The sequence below is a fragment of the Aptenodytes patagonicus genome, chromosome 23, assembly GCF_965638725.1.
Source record: "Aptenodytes patagonicus chromosome 23, bAptPat1.pri.cur, whole genome shotgun sequence".
NCBI classification, from domain to species: Eukaryota; Metazoa; Chordata; class Aves; order Sphenisciformes; family Spheniscidae; genus Aptenodytes; species Aptenodytes patagonicus.
This window is the reverse complement of record NC_134971.1, coordinates 3,571,265-3,590,904: the sequence shown is the minus strand read 5'-3', so window position 1 is coordinate 3,590,904 and position 19,640 is coordinate 3,571,265. Positions and strand designations below refer to the sequence as shown.

The following is a 19,640-nucleotide window of genomic DNA, read 5'->3' as shown; positions in this document are numbered from 1 at the left end:
ATCCATGTCTATCCAAGCTTATTTAAGCAATGACATAACTTGATAGGTTTTTCTTAGATTCTTCATTCTTCACATTTTTGTGTCAGTAACGGACAATTAGGGATTTCTGATATGGAAGATCTTATTCTTTTTCTCTCTCAAATGCATCTACATGGAAATTGGAATTCACTTAAATGTGTTTTCTCTTAATAGTTTGATTTAGTTATCTTAATTTCCTGAATTCAAGAAAAAAAAAAAAAATGTTTAACAGAGCATGTTTATTATTGAAAACTGATTTATTGAAACAAATAGAGTATCATCTTTAGTGACTGAATTCTTTCTGGTTATTTCCTTCTTTAAGATTGTAGAAAGGAGTTAAATATATCCAGAAATTTACAGAAAGAACAGGCAAGCTAATGACTATTCAAAATAATAGCACAAATGCAACTTGCCTCTCAGTAAGTTCCTGAAGTTTTGGTTGCTAAGAGCATGTAACAAAGAAGAGTTACACGATACCCACTCTTTTCCCTCTGTTTCTTTTTCTTCTGAATGTAATTCCAGCTATTGACATTATCACATACTCTTACACAATCAGAAACATAAGGGTGCAGAGAAAATATTTTCTTCACTTCTGTTTGGTTGTCATAATCATTAAAAACCATTAATAACAGTAATAGTCAGTGTAAAACTAAGAAACAGGCTAGGAACTGGAGGGTGGAGAGGAGGCAGTCAGGAGTTCCTGGTTTCCTTCTTCAAAAACTAATAGCAAATCAAGTTGTTTTGCCAGTAACTTTCATAAACAGAGTGGTTTGGTTTATCTTCAAAACTTTAGCATTCCCCTCCCCTAATTTTTAAAACTACATTTAAATGATTATATTGCACTCTACATACACAACAACCCAATGCAGACTGTCATTCCCTTATTTCACATTGAATTTCCCCTCCCTTTTTTTTTTTTCGTAAGAAGGAAAATGAATTTAATTTAGAAACAGACTGGATTTTTTTTTTTTTTTTTTTTTTTTAACCTGCCCTCCTGTGTGGAAGGCAGCAGTGAGGTCACAATGAAAACAGATACCGACCCATAAAATTGAACTGTTCTTCAACATGTGCTTTGAAATCACATTTGCCTAGAAAACCTGCTGGATGCATGCACAAACCCTGGTGGAAAGGCTTTACCTGTGTACTTAGCAATATTATCCAGCAGAAGGGGGTACTTAGTCAACCTCTGCATCTCTGTGGGAATGATATCCTTCAGCTGCAACCGGCGACACAGTGGATTACTCTCAGCATCCTAAAATTAAACAGCACAGTAACTACATTTGTCATTTTTATTAAGACTATAATTACCTGAATGTGTAACATCTATTCATCACATAAACGTCTATTACTTCACTTTCCAGTAATTAAATACAAGACAAGAAATGCCAAGATCTATCATTCAGACAACACATCCTCTCTCCATTTGCAATTACATATAGGAAAGGCTCATCACAAAAGCAGTGGCTTCCTTCCCTCATTACTTCGCAGAGGCCTGGTACCACCTACAATCAATCTCAGTCACTGCCATACAGGGAAGACATCAGTTTAGGCTTTCACGCTATAGCAAAACTACAGTACATTTTTCAATACAACCTCAACCCTTGTATTACTGGAGTTCTTCCCAGCCTGTCATAATGAAGATAATGTTCTCTCTTCTAAATGCCACGTGTATTCAAGCCCCTTTCCTGGCAGGCAGAACAGGTGTCTGTCATCTGACTTCTGCCCGTGGCATGCATCAAAATTGCACTACTATAAGCAGTTTTCCCCACAGAAGTACTCATCCTTGGGAAACAGCCATCTCAAGTGAGATGCCATCTCCTGCCTGGGACAGCATTTGCTTTCTTGCATTCTATAAGGACATTCTGTGTTCCCCAGAATTAAAGGTTCCTCTCTCCAGAAACGATTAGCAGAGATAAATACGGTATTGGAAATGATCCCAATCTGAAGACAATGTGAGACATGATGTCATTAATTATAGTAACTTTATCTACAACCATTCATTATGCTATGCTGGCCACCAGCCACATCCTCAGGCAGCTCAAACCCTTGCATAAAACTCACCTGCACAAAAGTCTGGAAGCGAGAGTCCTTCTTCTGGCGTGACTTGATGACCTCTAGAGCAAAGGGCTGGTTACTGCAGAACGTGGCAGTTGCATGTTTCAGCTTCTCCTCTGCTGGTCCACTAAACTGTGCCAGAAAGCCAAGAAAGCCAAATTTAGACAAGACTCAAGTTCAGCATGTGCCACTTTCAACAGACATATAGCCACGTAGCAGAACCAGTCTCGCCAGGGAAGAAGGGAATTACTGGCAAAATAGGAGAAGTAATTTCCATCCTGTTTTTAAGGCCTTGTCTTCCCAGTCTACTGAGGAACCCCTTTACATCTCAAACTCTATACAGTTCTCCTGTCTCCAGCCCTAGCACATCCAATCCTTTCCATAAATGCACTCCTGATTCAGAGGGAGAATATAGTGCCATGTCTCCGCTGTCAGCCAGAAGGAGAGCAGAAAAAACTGCACTCACATGAATGACAAGGGATTATTTACCAGACTGTTGGTCAGCAAAGCCAAGACCAAAGGTCATCTTGTTTCTCAGGGACACCCATGCTTAAACACCAGAATATAACATAACATCTTATTTCCTAAACAAAAGTATTACAAAAACATGGCTAGGGGAAATGATAGCCACGAGCAGGGCCGAGAAACGTGCCGCAGATGACAGATGGTTCATCTGTTACTGCAACTGCAACTCTTCCCATTCCTGCTACCCAGTCTGTGATGCAGCGTAGTAACGCCTGAAAATAATCACTCTGGAGAATGAGATCCTGTGTTTTTTTTGTTTTAGCCACTTAGCTAGAACACTACGCAAGGGCATATAACTATTAGCTTAAGGTCTAGCTTGCTCTAGCAAGTATTTTCTTGTTTTTTCATAATAAACAGGAGAACTGGACAGGTTGGAGGTGTTTCTTTACCAGCCACATCTGATTTTTGTTTTCTTCCTTTTTTTCTGGAATACTAGACAAACAGTGGGATATAAAAAAAAAAAACCTCCTGTAAGAGACTTCTGCATGAAGAGCTGAAAAGAATAAGCAGATCAATCTTCAATCCTAAATTAAGTAGGCTTGAAAACAAACAACTGAAAAATGAAAATGGGAAATTCCTGAGAGAGAATTTATTTTTTTTTTTTTTTTTTTAAAGATCTACATCACTCCTGCTTCTGTCATTTGGATCTCAGAAAGGAAGCCTGCAACAGTGCTATCAATTTGAAAAGGTTCAGCTATGTAAATTCTAGGATTGGAAATCAGTATTTTTAACTGTCTTCTAACTGCACCACGGGCAACACAAGACTTATATTTCAGTGTTACAGAAATAAATTGTGCTATTAGATTTTTCAAAATCCTACTCTCATCTTTGTGTCTCCAAAACTACCTTTCTACTCTACCCACACATCATAAGGAAGTTATTTTTTCTTCCTTAAATTACCCTTACCTCTAGCCAAATGAAAATCCTATGAGTTCTTCCTGCTTTCCTTCAACCCTCATTCTCTAGCTCTGTGTTGGCTCCATAGAAATGGCAACTCTAAGACCTTCAGTTCCTATTAGCTGGGGATTACCTTCACTAACCTCTGGCTCTGTTTGTCATTCTATGAAACATTATTTTCAAGTACAAGAAAGAAAAAAAGGATTTTACCCAGGAAAGCAAGTCTTCCCCAATTTGGCCAATAACAGAAGTCTCGTTCCTTTTTCGGACAGCTTTCATCTGATCGTTCAATGCAACTTAAAAAAAAAAAAAAATTAATACTGCTCAAATTGTTTGCTTAATTTTCAGCGTTTATTTTAAAATAAAAGCTATTCTAGGAAAAAGACTAGATTTGCAGTAATTTCAATTAAATGAAAAAAATGGAAAGTGTCCTGCAACATGATAAATTTAGTAGAATATCTAAGAAAATGTTACATAACTCCTTTGCACTTCTGTCTCACCTGTCTTCAAATTACCCCTAAGAACCTTTCCAGTCTTATCTTTTCTGAGGCTCAACATCACTGCCCTTTTAAAAACATAGGAATAATGTAGAACACACTTCAAGCCACCTGCATAAAATTATACAGCTGATTATTCAGTGGCAGAGCTGAAATTCTGATTCTGAACAGTCCTTTCTCTAAACAATTAGAAAGGGCCGCCCTTCAAAACCACCTGCAAGACATCAATCTTTTCAGATTTGTTTTCATATTCTCTTCAACAACAGTTGTAATGTTTTTAACATTGACCCATAAAGACCATTCATCAAAGCATTGCTCCTTTTATCAAAGCATGAATCAGCACAAGAGAGTCTGTGTGCACAGATAAGAAAAAAGCAAGTATCTGAAACAGTGGACACGTGCTTTCTTTATCAAAATATCTTTGTAAATCAGAAATGGAAAAAACCGTGTGCGAAAGGAAGAACAGCTGTAGTATTCTTTTTCATCTGAAGTGTTGTACAGGGTTGCCTCTTGTTTCAGGGTCACTTGCTTAAATTTTTCAGATATTTGTATCCAGAATTCCAGCTGAGACTACAAAGCTGAAAGGCACCTCAGCTGCTCTTACCATGAAGCCCAAGGATATCCTCCAGATTTGAAAAGATTTTCCGTTTGTCACTTGAGTTCAGGATCCCTTCCCGGGTGACACGCTGGTAGAAGACATTATGCAGAACCTTCAGCGTGCGGACATGAGCTCTCTCGGTGTAAAGTAACTCTGAAGAGAGAGGGGAAAGCAGGACTGTAACTACCTACTTAAGGAGGTGTGGCAACGTGGATCCAAGTGTGAAGCAAACAGAAGTCAGAAGTATGAACTTACAAAAGGCTCCCTCACCAACGCTTCCCTTGCTGGCCCACATTCCAGCTTGCTCCAGAATGGAGCCATGCTCTGCTATACTTCCATGTTTGAAAGAATGGAGAAGCCAATAGATTCGTGACTCAGTTTAACCCAAACAAACAGCGAGCTCTCAGCAGCTCATAGAGCCACTTGGAGTGTCCTGCAGGATTGCAAGACCTGAAATTAAGATGAAGCTTTGAAGATGAAGTTTGGTAGTAGCTTTCCATTTGCATCATGTGCTTTCCAATGGTCTAGACAGTGCCTCTTGCTTTCTTTTCTAGAACATGATACTGCAAACTGGCCTTTCAGTGCCAAACCATTTAGTATTTTTTATTTCTCCTCCAAGGACTGCATGAGTCTCATCTCAGGATACTTTTCAGTAACAAGTACAAGTTTCACACACACAAACTCTGCAAACCAGAAGTAATAGATGGCCACTACTTTGAGCAAATCAGTGAAGAAAGACCTAGTTTTAAATTTTAAGAACTTCAGAGCTCCAGAGGATAGGTTTCAACTTTGTGCTGGGTGAGCTAGGAAAAAATATCCATCTCACCATTAATCACTTCTTGGCGCTTGATTTCATAGGGTTTCAGCCCCATCAACACTTCTCGGCTCACAAGTTGCTGCCAGTTGGGAGGGTCCATGTCCATGTCAAAATCATACAGCTCATCTTCACTTTGTACATCTGTGAAACCAACACTGTCCATCCTAACATGAAAAAATATCTGTCAGATACTTCACATTTTAGGCACGGGTGTAAGGAAGAAAGAAGAGAAAATCTTAAGTATATATATCAGTTGTAAAGCATTGAATGTGCTCTCTGTAACAGCTGGAGGCTGTTAGATGTCTGAACCTATAGGCACATTTTCTAATTTTGCCCTTTACAGAACAACTAAGAGTGAATATCTGTTCTTACAGTATTTCCATAACCCTCCTTTTAATGATACAGACAAAATAATTTGCTTGAAGTCAAATATCAAGTCGGTGAAAGGGCAGGTTACAATTTCTTTCCTCCATCTATCTGCAGATACAGAGCTAACAGCAACACACACATTTAAAAACAAAATGTGGAAATCTCAACTCCCTAACCCATCAATTCAAATCAGTAGATACCAAATCAGTAGATACAACAATCACCATGCTTCACTCATAGATCAAAGGGCTTATCTGCATATGATTCAGTCCACCTGTCCTATATACAGATGCCAGTGTCTCATTTCATATGTGTGTTATTTAAGAAAAGGAAAGATCATGCAGACAATTGTACTGGCTCAGGACAATGAACTCGACTGCATTCTACTTCATAACCTATTAAAATCTCAACAAATTCAGTGAAGTTCAAACATTCATAAGCATACTCACTTGCGAAAAGGCTTTGGTGTTCCCATGTCAACCATTCTGCAAAGAATGAAAGGAATTATTACGGAAGCTTATGCAAGAATTTCACCCCACTCAGACATTCGGCATAACTTCAGAGTAAAGGCCTAACCTCCTAATTAGAACATTTTGTCCATCTGTCAGCCTCACCCTCCTGATCTATAGAGAATTTTCTAGTACTACCATAGCAGCAGACACAGATCAGCATTTCCTACTTCTACCAATAATGTTTAATGCAAATGATGTCACTAATAGTTTTATAGACCCAGCTTGAACAGCCACTGTCACATTGACTCTCTTCCAAGGCTCAAGCCACCAGGGCACCATAGTTACCTCTCTGATTCTCCCTCCTCCTCCTGCAAGTTTTCCAAAGGAGATGGGAATTCAAAGGTATTATTAGGTGTGCGGGGTGTGCCATCCATACAGTCATTAGCAGGTGGAGCTTCTCCAGTCTGCTTCAAACCTAAACAGAGAGTGAGTACGAAATGTCACGATCTGTACCAAATTAGAGTACATTAGAGAACTTCATAGCCTCTTGATTCACAGCCTCATTTCAGTTTAGAGCTGGAGGAACTGAATTCTTAGGTTGGTAAGAAAAATCTCAGTGACAAATGTTTCCAGACAACACTGGACTTGTGCTTACAAAAGCAGGCACCCGAGACTGGTTTTCTTCCTGTTAGATGATCCAATGCCACAGTGATAGAACCCACCTAACAACAATTTCTGGCCACGATAAGATTTCCAAACCTGAACCAGAGACTAAGTCAAAAAAGATGACTAAGCACCGAGGAAGATCATGTATAATGACATAAAAACATTTCCTAATCTGTCAAGTTTGTTGCATCAAAACTGTGCTTTGCATATCCCATTCACAACACAATCTTTAATCATTCCTCTTTGCTAGTATCATCCTACCTGTTTCGCTGTCCTTGTTTCCCTCTGGAGAAGAAAAGGGACCCATTGCCAAGGGAGACATTGGGTTGGCAGGTGGGTATGGCGTATCTGTTCCATCACTGGAGGCCCCGCTCTGGCGCATCTTGCTAGAATCTGGTGGCTCTGGGCTAACAGAAGACGCTGTAGGTAAGTGCTTTGGATGGCGGGGCTTCTGCATTTCCATGGCTCTGCCAACTAAACAAACACAGAGCCATTATATTGCTGAAAGAGCTTTTACCTATTTTCAGCAATGAAGACAGGAAGCATTTCAGGACAAAATGTGTGTCTTCAAAAACATGTTTTAAAAACAAAAAGTTTACTGAGTCGTCTTAGCATGGAATTTTAAAAGACAGCAGAGACTTTATCTGGCTTTCAGACTGATAGTTAGGGAACATATATTTCCTTGTCTGACATACTTGCACTACTATCATGTCGACTCGGTCTCCTTGGTGGGCCCAGAATATTAGGAAAGCCTCTTCTCTTTCCTTTTTCCTCTCCTTCTTTCTCTTTCTTGATACTTTGCTGCCGTTAATATACAACAAAGAAAAGAAAAGCAAACAGATCACTCATTTCTTCAAATCCAGTTATTTACTGAGATATTGACTAATTCTTTAAAACTGCAGGAGTTTGGTACAAGAGAAATTTATTTCTAACAAGTTACTGAGAGGTCAACATCCTGCAGCATCAGAGGAAAGACAGCCTACGGACAGACTACAAGTGGTGCGTAACAGGGTTAGCAGTGAGGAGCCACAGCATCTTAAGAGAGACATCTGTTATAAGCGAAAACTCACACACCCTGCTTTTAACTTAGGAGGAGCTAGAAACCACTCTCCTCTCTAAGGTAAGGGACCAATTTACAGCGACCAGTAGCACCTTGTTTCTGTAAGGCACAACATCTTGTGACTCCAAACCTCCACAAGCATAGAGACTCTAATCTGGGAGAGAGAAATACAACTTATCTTACCATTTCAGAAAGGTTGCGAACGCTTGATCTAACCTTTTCGCACTGTCAGTGCGGAACTGCTCGTAACAGTCTTAACATTTCAAAGGAAGCTGAAATGCTGATGAAAGTAAGTAGCTACTGTGACCAGATACACCCCCATACTGTGGGAGACGACTGAACACACCCACAGAGATGGAGTTTTGGTAGAAAATCTCATTATATAACTGGAAAAGTGTGGGTGGCAGGAAGAGTAGCTTTCCTGCATCATGAAGCATGAGTTTTTGGGCAAGTTTCTCAAGACAAAAACTAAAAGTATACAGGCCAACAGCCTGATTAGCCTTAATGAGATGCTCAAGTGATTCAAAGTTGTATTATATGACACATTTCTCACCCAAAGTTTTAATAAGGCTAGAAGTGTGAAAAACAAGCAGTTAGAATTCAGGCATACAGATAAAGGAAGAAAGAAGGCAACTCATTTGTAATTCACGTGTCTGAAAACATATGTAGAACCCAATTTCAGCTGTTAGGTTTTCTGTGCAGCTCAGTAATCCCAGACCCTCTTGATGCAGCAATGAAGACTGTAAAATCATACCAACTTCTAACGTGTCATGCAAAAGTGGATTTTGAATTCTAATGAAGCACTCATGCTGGGCAGCTTTAAACAAATGCACTCTGGCCACAACACTACTACCTTGATCTTTGGCAAGAAACCAATACGGCCACGCTTCTGCTCCAGGTTCCGAGGTTCTTTAACTTTGACTCCCAGGTGTTTCATGTAAGTAAGAATCACATACTGCATTGTGGAACTGCCAAGTATATACAAAAAAAAGAAAATGGAGGATAAGGAGAAATGTACTGGGGAAAATACATTTTGTCAAGAAAATGAAAAAGGTCAAATGCAATTCTTCTATTGAGAAATTAACCATTTTTAGATTGAAAGAACTTGGCTTTTTTTTTTTTTTTTAATATGAAACAAACTATCACAGACAATGGGAAAGACTCAGCCAATATCAGAATTTTTCCTCTTGTAAACAAAAGATGGAGTATATAAAAGGCGTACCAGCCTAGGAGGTAAAAATAATATTTTGAGAATTACACAGAAGGTCCTAAAATTATATACTAAATACATACTTGAAGTCACATTATAGTTTTGAGTTATGGTAAAAATAAGTAACAGTAAAAGGTATGGTTGCTGTAAAGAGTACAGTAAAAGCTACCCAGGCGGTTGTATACACACACACACACTGAATAAGGCAAGGCACATACAGAAAATAAGTGTTAGACCAGATTGAAACAGCTACAAAACAAAACCAAAAGAAACATGAACTCTCAGCGACAGTAACTTTTTCAGATCTGAAACAAAGGCAACAAACTTCAGAGTAAGAAGAGGTTGAGAGCAAGAGGCTGATGCTCTGAATTCAAATTACTATGCCAGGGGATTTGGAAAATGAGAGTTTGTGGCTACAGCCAGCAGAGGGCTGTCTTGTTCTGCTCAGCAGAACAGGGAGCCAACAGTGAGGTTTTTACTTCACAGACAGCCCACACAACTTCCATTACCTCTTGTCTTCTTCCAAAGGCTGAGATGTCATCCTAAAAACAAGAAAGAATTTAGAAAAGAAACTCAAAAATCAATTAACACCCAGTTACATCCACCCAGAGCATCAGCAGTTGTGTTCAAAGTGTCCTTTAGAATGTTAGAAAGTCCCGAGGCGGGGGGGAGTAAACAAAAACAAAGGTTCAGCTGGGAAAACTGGATTCAGCTCACATGAAAAGAAAAAATGGGCTATAGGTTTCTACAACCCAGAAAAAGGACTCTGATCTAATAATGCACAAGCTGACAATGGAAGCTTTTCCTCTGCTATTTGAACAGTAGCCTCCTTGAAAAGATATATGGACTTTACCTAACTATTAGCTTAGTTTTGGCTATCATTACTCAAACATACATTGACAGCAAACAGTGGAAGCAATGTAAACGTAGTGATGTCAAATTGCTTCTAGTTCCTAATTCCTTTGCTCTGTTGTTGTCAGGTCCAGGGTACAACCTTTTTTACCCCCACAATTATACTTGCTGTTACTCACAACACTTCCTCAATTTTAGCAATGATCTGTTCTGCACATGCTCTTTCCTTCTCCACTGCATTCCGGTCACGAACTCTTTCTGCATCCAGCCTGGTTAGCTCCCCTTCTGCCAGGGTCAATCCCATACTACGTTTCTGCCTGAAAAACGGGGAGAGGGAAGCATGACTTGAAATGGAATACTGACCTGTAACAAGCAGCAGCAATCTCTTGACATTCAGAATGTCAAACAGGTTTCATTATTGGTTTCTGTATGAAAATGAAGAAGTCACAACATTTCTCCATAACATTTGCACTCACTGTAAAACGTAGGAAGATAGCCTTTGGAGGGATAAAGTTGTATGATATTTATTAAGAGGCTACCATTGCAAGGGTCAAGAAAAAGTAGTTACTCTTTTTGCAGCATCCCACGCTGTGTATTTGAAGCATATACTTGAATAGAGACATTTTTAGGTATGAAAAAGTCCATTATTGAACACTTGTCTTGGTATAATGTCTCATGTTGGCACAGAGCTCTTAAGACCCCACGTGAAAGGGCATATTAATTATCAAATTCTACTATATGCCCATCACAGCATTCTAAAGTGGATTATTCCGTGCCCAAAAGGGAGAGGGAAGGAAAAAAGGAGAAGAAAAAAAAAAAAAATATGTAAGCTGATTATAAACACAGTTAGTAAGAAGGATTTATATAACATCACCTGAGTAACAATATTCTGAAATTGCCTCAAATAGCTTCAAGGAATGAAGAATCCAAGCTCTAAAACTGATCTTGCAATTGATTACTTGCAACACAGTGTCAAAAAACATTCAAGGATTGGTCACAGGGTGACCCTGGAGGCCTTCTCCAGTGGTATCTTCCTATTCAGTCCAAGATGAATTACTATGTCCCCCGAGTTTTGACTTCCCTGTATTGGACATGTTGACTGAGGGCAGGTATGAATTAAACGAAAACTGCACAGACAACTGTTGTTACCTGAAATCTTCCAGATTCCTTTGAACTTCTGGACAGACTTTATCTTGCATAGTTTGTATAAACTGGCGATGAAGCTCTTCAGGAAGGAGTTCTGGCCTTCTTCTGTCTGTAAGTCAGAAGAGAAAAATTAATAGATCATTCTTTTGAGAATAGTCCTCTCCACCTTAGAATAAAATCACTCACATGTATACTTTAACCCACCCAAGAGTACCCTTTTGCCTTTCACTTGCTGATAATACGACTTTCAGTGCATTAAGCGTAAGCAGCTTTGGTCACATCCGTTACCATACTGAAAAACGTACATGCCAATGTGGCCAATGCTTCCCACCACTTACGCATGTATCAGAGCACGCATTATGCCCTCCCCAAGAAACATAAGAAGTATTTGTCTCTCCCTGTAACACATGACACCATATGTTTGAAGTAATCCCACATACATTTCAGAAACTTGCTTGGACTGCCTCAGACAGTAGAAACTGCAGAAATAGATACCCGAGGCAAGAGCACCCTACCTAGTTCTAAGGAGATTTCATCTGGAACTGGAACTTTTAGATTCTGTGAAAGAAAAGAAAGACTGGGAGAACATACGCAACAAACACCACCCCAGTAAAACACAGAGTACAAAACATACAAGAAAATCCACACAAAAGCCGAAATCATACAACCTGAACACCTGAAGGTATTAAGGGGAAGACTCCCATCCTGAATATATATTATATTACACAAGGATTATTTCATCTAAACATGTAGTACTAGCCTCTGCTACATTATCTGGTAGTCCAATTCATGACAGTGAAGAAGTTTCTCAGGCTTTCCAACAGACACATAAAATTTCCCAATCCTTGCAATAGCCACACCAATATATGCAGCAATTATTAACTAAAATGCAATGTATAACAGCTTAGAGCTTGCTTACATATCACAAAATTATTTCTCCTATCAGACAATGCATTCCCTGTGATTTATTGAGTTACCAGGCATCTGAGGCTATACACCATTCATTTTCCCCTATTCACTGGTAACATTTAAACAAAAAAATTTTTTATTTTGGAGGACTTAAATAACTCCTTAGTTTTCTCCAGTTCAGGAGAGTGGAGAAAGGTAAAAGTCAACTTGCTAGATATGCTTGAAAATGAGAGAAAGGACTGGAACCTACTGCAGCTCGGTCCAAGAAGAACTGGTAAAACTCAAGGAAGACACGCCGAGTCTCTTTGGAGTTGGTCTGCTTGTACAAGTCTGTGTAAAGGTAGCACAACTGTGGGAAACAGGAGGGGAAGAAATTAAGCGATACCATGAGAACTCTTCTAACACTCCTAACTCCAAGTTTTCTTTCAAATATTTCAAGGATTTCAGCATTGCTGGATTGAAACTCTTCCTAGCTACCTTCAGCCATCTAGCTTGCTCACGTAACCTCGGCTAGGCTGCCCCGGTAATCAGCAGAGAAGGAGCCGGGGGGAGAGAGGTCAGACCTTCCCTGTAGACAACTAATCCCACCACCTTAGGGTGGAATGAAATGCTTTCAAGAGCTAAACACTTATTTGTAAACAGCTAAATGCCAGGGATACAGTTCTTTGTGCTTCTCTTCATTTATCTGAAATACTTTCATGCCTGCACAGATCTGCATTTCTCTCCTTGCCGATCCAACCATGTCACTGACAATGCTACACAAGGAGATCCTGATACACTCTGGTTAAGACTACCAATTTGGGTCAGGGAAACAATTCCAGAACATCTTACCAATGCTGCAGGGTCAAACTGGGACACTACATGATGCAGAACAGCAGCCAGGTGAGCTGGGCGAGATTTCAGGAGCTCAATGTTTTGGAAACAGCTGCATTGTCCGTTAATCTGTAGAGATACATGGAAACTATTTGAATTATTCAAGAAAGCTACTGTGAGAAAAACCAAGAAGCTTTGTTCCAACAGCTTAGCTCCTCATTTGTTTAATTAAAATAAAAACTGATCAATTCCAGAACCTTTGCAATGCCATTCTAACATCCCAGGAAGAGCTTACAATAGGAACACTTCTTTTAAATACTCTCCTGAACACTGGGTACAAAATAATGAAATATAATTCAGAGCAAAGGACAGCTAAAATAACTCAGAATATGTCAAAAGCCACAGCAGCTATACTGCTGTGACAATAACGCAGAACTTAATAGAAACTAAATAAGCAAAAGAAAATTAAGTAAGGCAAATGAATTTCTAGAAAGCTTGAAGTTATGAGAAGAAAGAAAGAGTAACAGAAAGAATCAAAGACGGCATATTGTCACAAACTCCCCAAATGTTTTTATTTGGCAAGATCAGCCACTACAGGAATCACATTCTCTAGTTCTTAATTCACCACACAAGAACTGCTCAATAAAAACAAGTCATGGAGCACTTGTAGTTTAGGCACAGAGGAACAGAATTCTGGTTGAGGGGGAAAAGAGGTGGCTGAGGCTAAAAGTCATTCCCACCTGCTCCTGTTCAGTGTCAAAGTCGTCATCCTCTGCTCCAATGATCTGAGGCCCCACTCGGGATAAAGGACTTCCAACACTGGACTGGGAATCCTGGGGTGAGTGGGAAATGAGGGAAGAGAAGGAAGAAATGTACAGTGTACATTGTACAATGTACTCTCTTGGCACAGTAAACCTTCTTTACCAAGTTAGAGACATTACTATCATTTTTATTCTCCTTCTCAAAACTCAATGGAAACCCATGTGTCTTTACTCAACCTTGTCCAAGTCTGCAGTTGTGAGATCCCCTTACGAATGCTTCTGCCACGTTGCAAGCATTCAGAAACATTAAATCAGATGATTCAAAATCAACTGCATTATCTACAGACACGAGCACACTGAGCATGTGGCATATGACAAATGCCATCTTAGTACAAATGGAGAAATACAACTTTGGAAAGTCAAGCAGATGAGGGGAAAAATACTTCAAGAAGTCATCCTAAGGAAGAAAATAGTACATTCAGATAGGTCTGCACTTTCTACAACGTTCCACTTTTACTTACTCTTGAGGCCATCCCTGATAATGCCAGCCTCGTAATGACTAACTATCCTAAAGAAAAGACTTTCATTTACTGCTGGACTCAAGGAATAAAATAGGTACAACTGCTCTACCTATTTTAGGTCCAGCTGGTTTACTGATCATTATATATTTCTCGCCTCTAAATGGGCCTGCTCTTAAGCTTCATAAACATTTACTCAGCTAATCAACTTTCCCTGCAGTTTTAATTGCATTTTATTTTCTAAAGCAAAGTTCATGCGTGCTCCATCTAGAAAGCGGAGGAAAACCAGCAAAGTTTTAATGGGCCCATTACAGGAGATGCTGTTGTGACACTTTATGTTTTGTACTCACAGTATCTTGAACCTCAGTCTTTTCTGGGCTCTCATCCGGATAAATCCGCTCCTTCAAGCCACTGCGAGGACTCTGGGAAAGAAGGAAGTTCAGTCCTGGTGAGTACCAGCAAATCCAGGAAAATGAGAACTGCACAGTAAGTTTTTCAGCCACAACCACCAAAACTTCTCCTTTCTCACAGAGTGAACTGTTAAACAGCTGAGGTATGAACAGCCAAACTAAAACGTGTGACCTACATGCAGTTTCCTAAAAAACCACTAAACAACCAAATGCAGAAGCAGTTTTGGTAAGAAAGCTAGTGACACTGAATAATAGTAGAGCTGTAAAATCTACTAGTGCACCTGTCCCTAGCTTTCTCTTTGCTCTCCCCACCTCTTCTGACAGTTTATGTAGTACCTATGTTGCTAGCTCTCTGACTAGGCCCTTTTCTCAACATCCCCTCTGAAGAGCAGGCTCCCAGCAAAGGCTCTCCCAGGTGTAGTCTCACCAGTGCCCAGCAGAAGGGGCTAGTAACTTCCCTCCACCTGCTGGCAATCCTCTTTCTCATATAGCCCAGTAGACACTTGGCTTTATTTGCAAAAAGAAGCATGTGCTGTTGGCTCATCTTCAGCGTGGCCACAGTAACACCCAGGTCATTTCAGCTAGGCTACTACTCAGCCTGTTGGTTTCTAGCCTGTATTGATGCATGGAATTATTTCACCCCAGCTGTAGAACTCTGGACTTGTTAAACTTTGAGAGGTTTCTACTGCCCCCAACCCTTAAGTTTCTCAGGGTCACTTTGGATTGAAAAGCTTGAGCGTTTGGTGTGTCAATCACCTCCAGTGATCAAATACCATTCACAATACTGACAGGATTAAGTTTATTAGGAAGATAGCTATGAATTTTGTTCTGCATTTATTATATACAAACATAAGTGATATCTAGTCAGATTTGCAGTTGGAGGAGGAATGTTTCAAAATAGAGTCATGTATGTTCACATTTTGGAGGTATATCTGACGCACCTTCCTTTCACTTCCAACTGCTAGTACAAATTTAGCTCCCGCATCCTTAAGTTAAACAACAAACGTAGGCCAAAACCCAAGTACAGAGTCTCAATTCCTCTGCACTAATCAGATAGCACCTAATCCTTAATTAAGTCACTAAGACACTCGATTAGGGAGACCATACGAGCACACAGATTGACAACTAATGAGTGAACAGACTAAGAGCCTTTACTGTTGGCAATAATTGAAGCTTATTTAGTAGAAGTAAGGCTCTTCCCCACTTTCATGGCAACATGCCCACTGACTGGATCTGAGTCACAGTTACCGCAATTGGAACATTACCATACCCTTAAAAGATGCTCTAATTGGCATCTCTGAGTTCTGAGAAAGATGCTGGCATCCATCTTTCTTGGTCTGGTTACAGGCATTGTGCCAGGAAAATCTAATCCTGGATAAAAACCCAAACCCCACAGTATTTTTTTCCCAGTCCCTCATGGAAGACCAATATAGCATGCTTCCTCAGGGAAATATTTTTTGTGTGTAGTGAGAAGCCTATTCTAGTAATACACAGTGTTACTGAGACAGAGTACATATGTATGATGCACAGAACAACATAAAAAATCTGCACAAGAAAACCAAATCCGAAATGTATAGAAGCAAAGTCACGGAGCTGTTCAAGACTCACATCAGCAATGTCACTGTTTGGTCGGGAGGGGCTGTCACCACTGTAATCCAGCTTGCTCACACAATCCCCGCTCTCTGCCTCCACTTCACTGATCTGCAGCGATTCCGTCACAGACCTGGAGGACAAGACTCCATCCTAAAAAGATAAAGTGAGTTGGGAGACAGCACAGAGCAAGTAGAATATCTCAAGAGACAATCCTTAAACAGTAGCTGTTTCAAAACCCCGTTAGTTCACGTTATTTATAAAACTTTCTTCATGTATCTAGAAAAGGCTGCAATGCTTTTCTAAGAGAAGACAACAGAAAAATCACACCAAGTTTTCAGGACTTATAACATTATAGGCAGAGGAAAAAGGGAAAAATAATATCACCTGCATTTTTTTTTTTTTTCTCAAAAGCAAAGGCAAAGCTGTTTTAAGCTTCCAGTTATTCATTCTCCACTGTAAGAATGACTTCACAGGTTTCTTTTAGTTGTATGGACAGACAGACTAATAAACACGTCGTAGCTTGCACTTACTTTTTTAAAAGCAGTTTTTCACAGATGGTTTGGAATGCCATTGTTAAGTCTACTTCATATACTGACATTGCACTGTATTGCTTGACAGACTCTGCGAGCCTAATTACAAGTCTCAACGCTAGAGGGTGCAATTTGCCTGTACAAGCACAGAAGAGCATGGCAGGGAACTCCTGCTTGCCCAGAACATCATCATCCCCCAAGAATCTTCACCTGGAACACACCACAGAGAAGCCTGACACATTCTGTTACCTGAGTACAGCCTGTGGCTTTGGACAACTGCTCTTGCAGCTGAGGAATGTGCTTCTTCGTCTCCTGTATCTCTTTGAGCAGTCGTGTGGTGGGTGATCGGCTATACTCTTCTTGCAGAGACTGAAAAATAATTTAATGAGCTTTCACTCAGTATCTCCTCAATATCAAAGCTTAGAACTACAACCTACTAGTAATCTTCATTCCATTTGCACATTTTAAATAATAAACAGCACATCTGCACACATACTAAGTAGATGTTACAGAACGTCCATTTTATATAGCTCTCCTCTCTCTCTCCTGTGCCATATGAAAATAACCACATTCTAGAGATTTACTGAAAATCACAACCACATTGAACGTACAGCTGATGGCACAATAACTCAGCACCACCACGGAGTGCTGTGCCAATTGTAGCTCCTAGTGAGAAACTGAGCGCTCTCTCTCAGTAAGAGTCAAAGAGGCTTACTTGCCCACGGATTAGATCAGATTGACGGATATATACATTTCCATTTAAGAAAGCTCTCACAATTTTTTCCTTACTCTGTCAAGGATTAAAATCTCAAGAGCTGATGTGTAAGAGTGATTAGATCTCTGCTGTTAGGCCGGTATATAGAAAAGCTAAGCTGAAACACAAGCTATGCAAGAGAATGTTGAAGATGCTACTAAGTAGTGATTCAACAACAGATCTTTGTATTTGCACCATACTTTCCTCCACCCCTCTCAAACTCATGCAACTCCAGTACCTGCAGCCGCTCCTGCTCTTTCTGTAGCATCTTTCTCAGAATCTCCACCTTCTGGTTGTGGACAATATTATTCTCCTCCTAGAAAATATGGAGAGATTAAGGGTCAGGTTTTTTGGTGGAGCTGGGAAGAAAGATAAGGAAAATGTATATGCCCACTTTTCTTCTACTTCCTAAACATGGCCTCTGAAAAGCCCTACAAGAAGCAATTCAAGTTTCTAAATCCTATCCTCGCATTCTTTCCTACTTTTGAACATAGCTATCAACATTAAAAAAAAAAAAAAAAAAAAAAATAGACAGACCAGAAGTGTTTGCTTATTTGCTTTCCCTACTCTTCTTTGCCACGTGTCTGCACACCTTACAATCTGCTTTTTAACAGAAGTTCAAGCATGACTGGTTTGGACCAGACAATGTATAAACTCACATCATGCAATCTGCGGTGTATCTTAAAGACAACCTGTGAGTAACCCCTCCACTGTCTTTGTATTATCTCAGATGGGACTGGATATTTTTACTTGCAAAACGTTTTTCCCCATGTGATTAAATGCCCACTGGGTGGCAGGATAAGTATTCCAATTCCAATTTGCGATTTGTGCAAGAAGCGCAAAACAATTCAAGAAAAAAAATACATGACTACATTTCTTCCACTGCTACGCTGGTTCTTTGGAAAGGGAGCTTTAAATCTTACCCCCACAAGCACTGGGCTAGTAATCCTTTCTGCATTTCCTGATGTGCCAGGCGAATGGGGAGATGTCATGATGGGAGACATATGCCCAAATGCTGCCAGATCCACTTCAGAATCAGCTAATGGAATCTGGGGCGACCCCGGTGGGCGCCCCTGAACAGTGAGAGCTACATAGGAACCCGCTGCAGAGAGAACAAGAACAATTCACATTTCAGACACACTTGCAGATTTCTACGGTTGCTGTTTCTCTGGTCGCCATTTCGCCCTAAAAACAAAACTCAGACCATCCTTCACCCATTCGTTCTTCAAACCAGAGAACCTGAGAGCACTGTCAGCTCTGTTTTAGAGATGTCTGTTTAAATTTCAGGTAATCAAAAAACTTTCATGATAATCATCCTTAATAAAAGCACACAATCCAATTTCTAGTCTATTAGGTTACATTTACCAGGTTGCACTTACAGTATACATACGCTCATGCCACAAAATAAACTGTGCTAGGGTGGAAGGAACCACTACCACCTTCTTCCTTGTGCAAGAAAATCAACCAAGAATGCAATTCCTTTAGAAACGCCAGTACTTTGCAAGCATCATACAATAACCTACATTAAGAGTGCCTGAATAGCTACAGCATTTAAGGTGGAATCAAAATGGGAAGACGCGCAGACAAGGTTTGATGGTAACTTCGAACATCAAGCTAAGGAGAAACTGCAGAAGCATGTATCAGCTCAAGCCTGAGAAGTCAAAATTACCCCCATTTCACTTCACTGTTTCATACACACCCCTTATCTCTCAGCATGGGGCATGGTTAGACCTCGTCCTTGTCACTTGATAGCTGAATCAGTCATTGGTCCTTTAAAATTATGCCTTTCACGCTTTAAAGGAGCACAGTGACAAAAATAGTAACCTGCCTTTACTTACACTTGATCAGCTTTACCACCTCCAAATGGTTTGAGTGTGTTACAAGAGTGCCATTCACCTGGGCATAGGGAGGAAGAGAAAGTTAACAGTGTTTAGCTACTGATTTCCAACCAAAGCTACCCACACACTACACAATAAGCACGTAGAATGAGGAACAGTATTTTTTTTGTCCCCCCATCTCCATTACGATGTCTTTCAAGACACTAACAGATAAACATTTTATCCTTCTAACAGTTTATCTTGGTGAGCAGAGCTCTGCAAAAAGCAAGCTATACACACATATCAAAGAAAACTAAACAACCAAACAGAAAAAAGCAATCCACCCCTGACTGGGCAGAAAAAAAATTAAGGT

The 19,640-nt window shown here is 40.0% G+C and overlaps 1 protein-coding gene across 3 annotated transcripts in view; it reads right to left on the bottom strand.

Moving 5' to 3' along the window:
* Positions 1-19,640, bottom strand: part of ARHGEF12 (Rho guanine nucleotide exchange factor 12) — a 77,609-nt gene that overhangs the window by 13,263 nt on the left and 44,706 nt on the right. For all 3 annotated transcript variants that reach the window (XM_076358662.1, XM_076358663.1, XM_076358664.1), the window contains 23 exons: positions 19,289-19,346; positions 18,374-18,552; positions 17,689-17,766; positions 16,946-17,065; positions 16,182-16,316; positions 14,514-14,585; positions 13,625-13,717; positions 12,903-13,013; positions 12,322-12,420; positions 11,678-11,720; positions 11,166-11,271; positions 10,196-10,333; positions 9,674-9,706; positions 8,808-8,922; positions 7,590-7,695; positions 7,156-7,368; positions 6,574-6,703; positions 6,226-6,261; positions 5,417-5,571; positions 4,597-4,743; positions 3,706-3,791; positions 2,080-2,205; positions 1,156-1,270 (listed from right to left, as the gene is read on the bottom strand). In XM_076358662.1, coding sequence (XP_076214777.1) covers positions 1,156-1,270; positions 2,080-2,205; positions 3,706-3,791; positions 4,597-4,743; positions 5,417-5,571; positions 6,226-6,261; positions 6,574-6,703; positions 7,156-7,368; positions 7,590-7,695; positions 8,808-8,922; positions 9,674-9,706; positions 10,196-10,333; positions 11,166-11,271; positions 11,678-11,720; positions 12,322-12,420; positions 12,903-13,013; positions 13,625-13,717; positions 14,514-14,585; positions 16,182-16,316; positions 16,946-17,065; positions 17,689-17,766; positions 18,374-18,552; positions 19,289-19,346 — 2,494 coding nt within the window. The remainder of the gene's footprint in view (positions 1-1,155; positions 1,271-2,079; positions 2,206-3,705; positions 3,792-4,596; positions 4,744-5,416; positions 5,572-6,225; positions 6,262-6,573; positions 6,704-7,155; positions 7,369-7,589; positions 7,696-8,807; positions 8,923-9,673; positions 9,707-10,195; positions 10,334-11,165; positions 11,272-11,677; positions 11,721-12,321; positions 12,421-12,902; positions 13,014-13,624; positions 13,718-14,513; positions 14,586-16,181; positions 16,317-16,945; positions 17,066-17,688; positions 17,767-18,373; positions 18,553-19,288; positions 19,347-19,640) is intronic.